The sequence below is a fragment of the Mandrillus leucophaeus genome, unplaced genomic scaffold (assembly GCF_000951045.1).
Source record: "Mandrillus leucophaeus isolate KB7577 unplaced genomic scaffold, Mleu.le_1.0 Scaffold17, whole genome shotgun sequence".
In the NCBI taxonomy this organism is placed as follows: domain Eukaryota; kingdom Metazoa; phylum Chordata; class Mammalia; order Primates; family Cercopithecidae; genus Mandrillus; species Mandrillus leucophaeus.
Window position 1 is genome coordinate 4501286 of NW_012101698.1, and position 10949 is coordinate 4512234.

The 10949-nt window shown below is 52.2% G+C and overlaps 1 protein-coding gene across 4 annotated transcripts in view; it reads right to left on the bottom strand.

Moving 5' to 3' along the window:
- The window catches only part of CALB2 (calbindin 2), a 32370-nt gene extending 25048 nt beyond the window's left edge, over positions 1–7322 (bottom strand). For all 4 annotated transcript variants that reach the window (XM_011976759.1, XM_011976757.1, XM_011976756.1 and 1 more), the window contains exon 1: positions 7155–7322. In XM_011976759.1, coding sequence (XP_011832149.1) covers positions 7155–7248 — 94 coding nt within the window. In that variant the 5' untranslated portion in view covers positions 7249–7322. The remainder of the gene's footprint in view (positions 1–7154) is intronic.
- Between the last annotated feature and the right edge of the window lie 3627 nt (positions 7323–10949).

Below are 10949 nucleotides of genomic sequence, written 5' to 3' on the forward strand. Positions count from 1 at the left end.
AGAAAGAAAGAAAAAATACTGGTTCTCAATTGAGGCTGTGTATTAGGATCACCTGGGAAGATCTGACAACAACACTGTTGCCTTGGCCCCATCCCCAGAATTTCTCATTTAATGGATGATGGGGAAGGGGGTGTTTTCAAAGCTCTGCAGGTGATTCTAAAGCTCAGAACAGTCAAGGTTCGGAACTGCTTCAGAGCAGCATGTCTCAAACTTTAGGGTATATAAAAAGTACCCAGGGATCTTATTAAAGTGGAGATTCTAATTTAGTAGGATTGGAGCATAAGGGCGTGCTGTTCAAAATGCAGTCTGTGGACCAGTAACGTTGGAACTACCTGGGCGCTTGTTAGGAATGCAGAATCCCAGGCCCACCTTGGACCTACTGAATCTCTTTCTCTGGGGGGTGGTGCCCAGCAGTCTATTGATCACACTGTCTTGGTGATTCATCAATATGCTAAAATCTGAGAAGCAATGGCTCAGTGGTTTTCAAATTTTGGTCTAGGCCAGACACATCAGTGTCACCTGGGGGCTTCTTAGAAATGCAAATTCTAAGGACTGACCCAGGACCTACAGAATCTGAGTCCCTGGGGATGGGGCCCAGAAGCCTGTGTTCTAACCAGCCCTCCAGCACACTCAAGATGTTGCATCCAGTTGCTTCTAGTGTACCAGCCTGTGTAGCACTCCGCGGTCCATAGATTAGCGAGGTCAAAGGAGGGAACGTTCGCACCTTCCGAATTTCGTCGTTAAGTTGCACCAGAAGGCATCCAGGAGGCCAGGCCACTTGTTGGTCTATCTGGAGTTCAAATTTACCGAAGGGGAACAGTCCTTTAACCTCCATCTGGACCACCCTCTGGGACAGTCAAATCCTACCCTTTGGGGTAAGAAATTGGCTTCCCTACGCTCTGCCCCAGTATTAATCTGGCTTCGCATGCTGCGCATCCTTCACAAAGAGCTTTCCGCTTCCCACCTCGTCTGTTCTTTAACAACCTGCCTGGTAAGCAGTTATCAACCCCATCTTAGAAAGGAGGAATCAGAGGGGGAAGGAGATTCAGCCACAGCTGACAGAGGTCCTGGCCTCCTTCTGTTTGTCCCAGGGACAATGTATGTCCATATCTGCATTTGTCCTGGCTTCTCACTCTCGCTCTGTCTCTCTTTCTCTCTCTCTCTCACACACACAGACACGCGCACACACACACACACACACGCGTCTTCCAGTGGCTTCTGGAAAAAAGAATAAGCCCCAGAGTGAGGAGCTACCAGCTACCAGCTGAATGCTTGGGCACTTGAATTTCAATCTGTTTCTGGGCTGTGCTGCTTTAGACCAGTGGCTCCGGAGCTGGGCTGGGTCCCCTGAACCTGTGGACATCTGGCAGCCTAATGCTGGGCTGAGTCCCAGGCATGAGGGAGGCCAGAAGGATAGGGCAGATTGGGTGAGAGGGGAGATAGTGGAGAGCCAACAAGGACGGGGAGGGCTGAAGCCAGAGGCCCCAGATGGGCCAGCTTGGCAAAGGAGGGCCTGTGATGCAATCCGCCGGCGGGCTGGGGCTGGAGAGGGACTGTTCTTGAAGAGCCTCAGGCCTGTTCTATTTATTCTGGCTCCCTTGGTGTTGGAATTGATTTCCCTGAGGGGTCTCCTTAGCCCTGGAAACCTCCCCCAGGGGCTTGGCTGGTAAAGCTGCTGAAGTCTGGAGGGGAAGATACAAGCTGAGTAGGGCAGGGACAGCTGGCCGGGCCGGGCTGGTAGCTGCCCTGGCAATGCGGGCTTGGCGTCTTGTTTGTGAAATGGGTCCCTTAGGCGGCCTCCCCCGGGAGCCCCAGCTCTTCACAGACCAGCTGCTCCCCGCTGCCGGCTGGTGCAATCAGAGTCAGAAGCAGAGCCATAGTGGGCAAGAGCCCACTTGGAGGTTCCCAGCGTAGAGCTGGTGCGCGTGGACACTGTTAGTGAACTGGGGGGTTGGGGGTGGGAGCAAAGGGAGGGGTGGGGGACATTTTCCAGGGCCTACCCCAGATGGCTCAAGCAGCTGTTCCCTGAGAACCTCATATCCTGACATCACGCCACGCCCAACTGAGAGGTATACAGACCCCTAGAGGTTCATTAACAGGGTTCAGAGAAAGCTGTCCTCTGACAACTTTCATCTCGGTTCCCAGTGTCAGACCCTGTTGATTTTAATGGGCCAAGGCCCAATCGTTTTGATAAATCCTACGATTACCTTATAAACATCATAGGTATGCTGCATGGTACCTGTTGTGTCGTTTATAGAAACACTGAATATACGTCACGTATTTTGTGACCCTATTTCAACGTGTCTTTCGTTTTGATACTGCAGGACCCCTCATGCAGCCGCCCGAGGCCAGTTGCCCAGGTTTCCATCCATCTCTGAGAGGTGCTGCTGTTGTGAATTTCCTCCCCATTCCCGAAACCAGGGACAAACAAACGAGCAGTGGCCCGTGCTCTGGAAGAGCCTGCCTGGGCCCTGCAGTCTGGCCCTGAGTGGTCCCCAGTGTTGTGTAGGCTCAGAGACAACTTCCACCTGGTCACTGGGTTTCAGAGGGCGAGGATGGGAGCCTGGGCAGAGCCATCCTCAGCCCTTTGTGGCTTCTGTTGTTATTTTCAAAACCCTCAGGGTCCACATAGATAAGGCGCAGGACTCAGTCCCTGTGAGAGGCTTTGAGCACCCGCTGCATCACCTGGGCCACTTGGAGGTGAATAGGAGCCCAGAAGAGTCTAGACAGATCCCCCCCACCTGGAGACATATATATATATATTTCTTACAAGGGAGAAAAGGTGTCTATCACATTGTTTTCTTCTTATATCTTTATTTATTTATTTAGTTATTTTTTTAAAGATAGGGTCTGGCTCTGTTGCCCAGGCTGGAGTGCAGTGGTGCGATCATAGCTCACTGCAGCCTTGGACTTCCTGGGCCCAAGCCATCTTCCTGCCTCAGCCTCCCAAGTAGCTGGGAGTACAGGCGTGCACCACCACACCTGGCTAATTTTTAAATTTTTAGTAGAGCGGAGGGTTGTGGGGGGTCTCACTGTGTTGCGCAAGCTGATCTCGAACTTCCGGCTTCAAGTGATCCTCCTGCCTCGGCCTCCCAACGTGCTGGATTATAGGCCTGAGCCACTGTGCCTGGCCTCCCTTCTTATATCTTTATTGTTTTGCTGACTACACAGAAAACAGATACTCTTGTAAAATTTTCAAGTGCTACAGAAATTAACTTAGAAAGTAAAAGAAAATCCCCTTTCATGTGGCTCATCCACTCTTCAGAGAGAACCGCTATTATTCAGTTGTATTTTTCTAAATATCCTGCAACATACATACGTCATTCATAATAAAAATGGGGTTATATCATAATAGTGTTCTGCTTCAGTTTTAAACAGTATCTTAATAATACATCTTGGACATTTTTCCATGTCACTACAAAAGCTTCACTTTGCCCTATCATACTCCATCATAGAGATGACCATATTTATTTTTCTGTCCCCCAGTGAAGCAAATACCCCCATGCCCATTGAAATTGTTAGTAATTCCAAAGAACACTGTAATAGACATGCTTGTTCGTATAACTTTTTGCGCACATACGAGTATATCTATGTAGGTTAGATTCTTGGAAGGGAGTAGGATGTTCAACTTGGCCCCATGAATGTCCGCTTGTCCCTGGAAGAGAACTCATCTTATCTCTACACTCTTAGTTTCTTTCAAAGGGGTAGCAAAAGCTAAGGCACTTCTCTTTGGAGCTACAACTTTGCTGCTTGCAGATGGTCAGTAAAATAGGAGCCTGCTGGCCTGTCTAATCAGAACCACAAATAAAGGACAGTGTGAACTCTGAACTGGGCATCCCTCGGCCACCTGGGTCCTTTAGAGGGGGAAAGTTTCTGATGCAGAAGCGTTCAGGAAGCAACAGGGCAATGGGCTCAGATACATAAGGCCCTGTCGGGGCCACTCAGAGCACGGAGGTGATGTGTGAAGAGCCCTAGACCCCACTAGGGTCATTGGGTGGGCTTGGCTGTGATCTTCCCTACCTCAGCCTTTCAGAGACAATGTTGGAACCCTCCCAAATGCATGCCCTTGGCTGACTCCTGAGGCAGAGTTGGTGGAATGGTATTGTGGACTAGGAGACCAGATTCCTGGTTTCCCCTTCACCTCTTCCTGCTTTGCTGTGTGATCTTGTGAAAAGAATTTTGCCTCTTTGAGTCCTAGTTTCTCACTCTCCAAACACACACGTCTTCCTTTCTCTACCACAAGGCTAATAAGAATTTTGAAAATAATCCAGCTCTTAAGGGTGATGGTGGCTTTTTCCGTTTTGAAATGGGCTAAGGGTCCTCCTGCCCCCATCCTCCCTCTCATTGGGATTCAGCTGCCTCCTAAGATCTCTTCGTCTTTGTTTACTACCAGCCAGCATCCAGAAGGGGTGGGGAGGTGGTTCCCACTCTCGGGGCTGTGGTTAATTGGGCTCCAGCGAGCTCACTCCAGGGACCTGGAGAGCTGCAAGGGAGAGTTCTCTCAGGCGTTTTTAAGATTGTGAGTGGTGGGGAGCACTCTTAGAATTGGGGAGAAACCCCATGTTGAAAACAGAAACCAGAATTGGTAGGAGAGAGGCCTAAATAGGGCTGGGAGCACCTCAAGCAGTGCGGTGTTGGGCTCATCTGCAGACTTTGGGTGTTCAGGAGGGGAGGAAGGTCACCCAAAGCCTAATTCTGGATCCTTTTGTGGAATTCCAACTTGGCTGTATACATATTTTCCTAAGTCACCTCTCTCTCATCTCTGGTATTTTAATCCTCATTGCCTTCCTTCTCTGTCGGGTCCATGGCCCCTCCTTGGGACTCCCTTGAGGCTGTGATGCAGAGATGGCAGCGGGAGCCTGATAGACAAGGAAGATGCAAGCATCGAGCTCCCCCTTCAACCCGGCGCAGGAGGGAGCCAGAGGCACAATGACTGTGGGAAGCTTTGAAGATCTTGGGTGTGGTGGTAGCTTAACTACACTCTAGCCAAGCCAAGGACCCCATTTTGGGATCCATGAAACTGCCCATCACCCCCAAGGGTGGGTTGGGGGCTTTTCTTTGGGGGAATGGGAGGGTGACGTGTACCTATCATCATGGAAAAAAACCCTCTTCCAAACCAAGCAGGTGTCCAGGAACCACAGTGGGGGAATAAACGCTGGCCAGGAACCAGTCCCACCAGTAACTTGTTCCATGACCTCAGAAAAGTCAACCCCTGTGTCTATTTCCCCATCTGTATAAGGGGAGTCATGGTCTGCCCGGCAGCCTCACAGCTTGAGAAGGTGCAATTGTGCTTAAGTACAATGTCTCAGATAAACGTAAAGATCTGCATGGTTATAGACAGTGCTCTTGGTTGTCCCTCTGAGAATGGGGGAAAGTAGAACTGTAGAGTCCTCTGTTGATAGCTGACTCATCTACCAGGAAGCCAGTGGTGTAACCTTGGCTGCTTGGTAACTTTCCTTGAATCATGCAAGTCTCTGGTGCAGATAAACTGGCAGGAGCCTCCTTAGGGAACGTGCATGTCATCTGGAATACTAAAAGGCTGCACTTCTCTTAGGAGAGCCCTTTGTACCACGAGAGTTTTATGGCAGGAGCTGGGGATTAGAAATACAACCCCTCCTCAGCCCCATTTTACAGATTTAACAATCTACCCACCTCCGTCAGTAATTCATAGGCAGATCACAGTCCTAACGCAGGTATTCAGATGCCTAGTCCCCTACCCCTTCAGCTTTCTCAGTTGGCTCCAAGGAAACAAAATTTCACCCATTAGCATCCCCAGACATTAACCCCTGCCTCCCCATAGCACTCTGGACAGAGGATCTCTGTTCTGCCACCTCCACACCCTGCCAAGGCAAGGAAGGGAGGAGGGAAGAATGGAGTGAGGCACACCTGACGCCCCTCTGTTTTCCATCCTCCTTGCTCTCAGACCCCAGGATAAACTCCCTGAGCCACCACTCTGTCACCCCACACAGATCTGGGACAGGGGCCTGAATGACAGGTGTCAGAGCCCACAGGACTGAGCCTGGCCTCCTGGGGGGCTGTGCAGTGCAGTGGTTAAGAACTTGTGTTCTGGAGACAGCATCTGTCTTAGCCTTTCCCGTTGGCCTCCCTTTGGGGTCAGCCCCTCCAGGAGCCATTAGCTACCCCAGGGGAGGATAGCTGCAGACACCACAAAATGTCTGAGATGCCAGGACATTTTGAATGCTCATCTTAGCCAGGTCTGTGCGTAGAGAGGGACATCAGATCACTTATTTTTTCAGAGTGACAGAAACAGAGTCTCTAGTGATATCAAAAGCCTCTAAAGGGGGACCACCCTTTATGCCTGAGTCAGACCACCACAGACTCTCGCAATCCCAGTGCTGGGGGCTACCTCCAAAGGTCATTCTGTCCGGCCCTTGCTTTTTGGGGGAGTCAGTGTCAAGACCACGCAGAACAGAGGGTTGGTCACTGAGGCACTTAGGGTGGTGCCTCCCCCTACCCAGAGATGAAGTCACCAAGAGCACCAAGGATTATTACTATGAGGGAACAGGTCTGGGACTGGCACCCCAACGCTGTCCCCACCACACCCACTGCTGCTGTGTTAGGAAACCCACATGCCCATGGCGGCTGGAAAATGGACAAAGGAAGCCTGGGGGGTGCTCAGGGTCCCCAATGCCATTTTATACTCCTGCTCCCAGCCAATCAAGCTGGGGAGGCCAAGTTTCCCTTCAGGATCCCCTAATTTATCCCAGCCTCCAGCAGTGTAAGGGGGCTAACCTGACATTCAACAAAACGGGAAGAGGAGGAAAGAAATGAGTGGGCTTCTGAGACCTGTGGCTGGAGCAGCTGAAGGCAGGGGAGGTGGGGGAGATGGCAGGGGGAACCTGGAGGCCTTCCCAGCCCAGCCACCTCTCTGAGAAAGCTCCCACTTGCTCAGAATAAAGCTGCAAATGCGGGTGGGCTCTGGGTCATCTATGTTAGGGAAGAAAGTTACTGACAGTTGTGCCCAGAGCAGCCGGATGTCTCCCAAACTCGGGAACCCTACCCCAACAGGCTCTGCGACCAGGCCACCTCCTAAGGGCAAACGTACACCTGCCCGCATTCAGCGCCGCCCCCTGCCCCCTTCACCGCAGGTCCCCTGGATGCCAATGGGCACAGAAGTTGGGAGCTTTACTAACCGTCTGCGTCAAAGTGCTTCCAGATTTCCAGGAACTGGGACGCCGTCAGCTCGGCCAGGTGCAGGTAAGGGGGCTGCTGCTGCGGGCCAGCCATGGCGAGCCGCTCGGAGACCTCAGCCTGCACCGCTCCCGCTCCGCGCCGGCTGGGCTCTGGCACTCGCGCTGGGGCTGTGCGCCACGCTGCCCTTATATACGCTCTGGAGCCTGCGCCCGCGCCCGGCTGCCAGCAGGGGGCGCGCTCGCTCAGGGAATCCGGCCGGGGCGCGGCGCGGCGAGGGCGGCAGCACGAGAGGCTGGGCCCGGACTCGTAGGGGGGCCCTTACCTCTGCGCTGAGACCCCTCGGCGCCGGGCCAGGGACACCCGGAGAATTTTCGGTGAAAAAGAGGGAGAGGCTGCCCTTGCCTTCCCTCCCGATCGTCTTGAATACATCCACCACTTCTTATTGCTGGTAGTAGCAATAATAACAGTAGTAACAACACTAATAGTGATACACAAATTTGACAAATATTTAGCACTCGGGCTTCGGAGTTCACTAGGTCTCTGTCGTGCCTCCTCTCTCCTGATCCTTCCACAGCAGGAAGAGCAGGGACCACTTTTCTGATGAGGTATTTGTGACTTGAGATGATTAAGTGACTGGCCCAGCAAATTAGTGGCAGGGCTAGAATTTGAACTCAGCACTCTGTCCACGTCGCACCTGGCTCCTTCATGGGGCCCGGTCTTGCAGAGCAGACAAGAGTTCTCAAGGCTTTAGTGGGGAGCAGCTAGAATCAGCAGTGCCCTGGGAGGATTCCGATGGAAGTGGCGTGGGGGTGGGGGTGGGGGGGTTTCCGCTGTCCGTTTGGGTCCTGGTATATCCGTCCCCTTGGAGTCTCCCTCCACCCCTGGTACCTGCCTCACCCTGGCCGTGCTCTGGAGGGCTTTTAGACATTTGGCCAGGGGATGGCAGAACTAGATCAACCCATACCAGGTCTTAACCACGCCCACCTAGGGACATCGTGGGAATGTGCCTGCTCCAGTGGGCAGAGAACAACGTCCAACTCTATCTTGGGGATGTTCTGAGCTGGTCTCAGAGAAAATAGACGCAGCTACTGAGCGCACACCCTGAGGGCAGGAGACAGGACTCCCCAGCAGGGAGCTGGTCCCCCTCCCCATTCTCTCCTGCGGCCTGAGCCCTTGGGGGTCTGTCCTGGCCTTGTGGTAAGGTAAGACACCTTACCCACAGAGCGACAGCATCATCCCTCCTTTCTCCCCTCTCCTACCACCGAGTGACTGAGACATGAATTGACGCTCATTAACATGTGCTAATAAGTGTTAGCTGAACCACCTTCCAAGAGGAGAGTGAAAGGGAAGGAGGTAAGTGAGAATGAAAAGGAGGCCGCTGCGGGACAGGGGAACCCAGGAGGAGACAGAGAGGGGGTTGTCCCTTGGAGAGAGGGCCAAGCCCAGAGAGAGTCTCAAAAGGGCAACAGAGAATGCAGGTTCCAAAACCACTTGTTCTTTGGCTAGGGTGAATGTGTTTAGAATTTCTTGCAGCAACAGACTAGGAGGGAGAAGTCATCAAAAACTAGCTTTAGAGGTTCCCACGCACCTTGCTGAGAGATTCACAAAAGCCCCTAGGGAGGCAGGATGGCTCACTGGTTAAGAGTAGACCCTCAAGAATCAGGCTGCTTGGGTGCGAATCCCAGAATCAGCTGTGTGACCTTGAGCAAATTACATAACCTGTCTCTGCCTCAGTTTTTCTCTTCTGCAAAATGGGCATGTGGGCATATGCCTCTTAGAATTGTTGGCCAGGTTCGGTGGCTCATGCCTGTAATCCCAGCACTTTGGAAGGCTGAGGCGGGCAGATCACGAGGTTAAGAGATAGAGACCATCCTAGCCAAAATGGTGAAACCCCGTCTCTACTAAAAAAAAACCAAACAACAAAAAACAAAAAACAAAAAAATAAAGTTAGCCAGGCGTGGTGGTGCATGCCTGTAATCCCAGCTGCTTGGGAGGCTGAGGCAGGAGAATTGCTTGAACCTGGGAGGCAGAGAGATTGCAGTGAGCCGAGATCGTGCCACTGCACTCCAGCCTGGGCAACAGAGCGAGACTCTGTCTCAAATAATAATAACAATAATAATAATAAAATTGTTCTGAGGATTAAATGAGTTAGGGCTCCTGCTGCCCTTCATGGAGCCAGTGATCAGTGGTTGGCTTGGCAAGAAATTTCTCAGTCAGCACCCCCTCCCCTGCGGTAGCTAATGGCTCCTGGAGGGGCTGACTCCAAAGGGAGGCCAAACGGAAAGGCTAAGACAGATATTGTCTCTAGAACACAAGTTCTTAACCACTGCGCTGCGCAGCCCCCCGGGGGCCAGGCTCAGCCCTGTGGGCTCTGACACCTGTCATTCAGGCCTCTGTCCTAGATCTGTGTTGGGTGAGAGCTCATCCCTGCTTCTCCAAGAAGCAAAGCCAGTGTCTCCATGCTACTTTGGTTTTCCTGGTGAGGAGTCAAGAGTGAAGCTCCTACTTCCTGCTTTCCAGAGCTGCTGAGATCAGGGGAACACGGTACTGGGTATGACGGTAGTGTGGCCACAGCGACCTTTAAACTCTCTACTGGGACAGTCTTGCAGCGTTCATTTCAGATGCACAGTTGATCTGTTTCTGGGAGGCCCATTCCTGGAGGACTGAGGAGCCCAGGCTGGTGCCTTTGTGCTTTATCTCCAAGTTGAGTCCTGCAGAAACAGCCATGTGTAGCAGTTATAAGATCCTGCCCTGGAGTCAGATAGATATGGGCTCAAAATACTCTTGCTGGTTGTGAGGCCTTGGGCAAAGCTATTGAACCTCTTTGAACGTTAGTAAAAATCAAGGTAATTAGTCTCACAAAGTCAGTGTAAGGACCAAAAAGAATGTAATCAAGGGGTTAGCGAGCAAGAAGCCCAGCAGCTGGAAGTGCTTAATTAACAGGTAGGTATTCTTACCAATGCGAGGATGTGAGGAGGGACTTTTCTTGTTGTTCTGAAATAGTGGCACTTAGGTCACATCTGGAATCGTAGGAATCAGACACCTTGTGTCTTCCTGGCTTGCTCAACCTGCCCGCCACCAGCCACCAAGACCAGGGATTATCAGGGGAGATGTCTGGGTGCCAGAGAGAGGAGCATTGGCCTTCGGGGAGTGCAGCCTTTGTGGCTGTCCTGAAGTCAAGTCTTGTTGGAGGAACCCCCAGAAATCCTCTCCAGGTTGTGGGGGATTTCCGCAGTAAGGAGAAACTGGAGATGCCCCCTGGCTCCAGAGTGGGCTGGGGTGAGCAGTATTCTGGAGTTTGGCCCACATATGAAGATGGACTGGCGCTTGCTTCTGACTCAGAGCTGTCCGAAGGCCTATGAAAGCAGCCTAGACTGCCCTGTCCTGCGTCTAGAAGGAAGATGGGAGCTATCATAGTTCTCGGTAGCCCTTGGGGGTTGCTGCGGCTCCTGGGAAAGGTGCATATAGTTTAAAGTTTGGGGGGGGGGGCCAAAGCCAGATACCTGCTGGTGTTTATGATGTCCTCAGTGTTTAGGAAGCTAGAGCGGAGCTGAAGACTGCTCCAAAAAACCTTCACTCCACTATGCACAGGCCCTCAAACTCCTCAGAGACCAGCAGCGGGAGCCAGAGCCTGGGATGCTCCTACAACCCACAAGGGACCAGAGAGGTAGGAAGATCTCCCGCCCCTCATTTCTCCTTGCAGCTCCCTCTGCCCTACCAGAAGGGGATTGTCTTGGAGCCAGCCACCCCTTCTCTCCAGGCTCAGCTCCAGACCCAAGCCCCTTGTCCAGTTT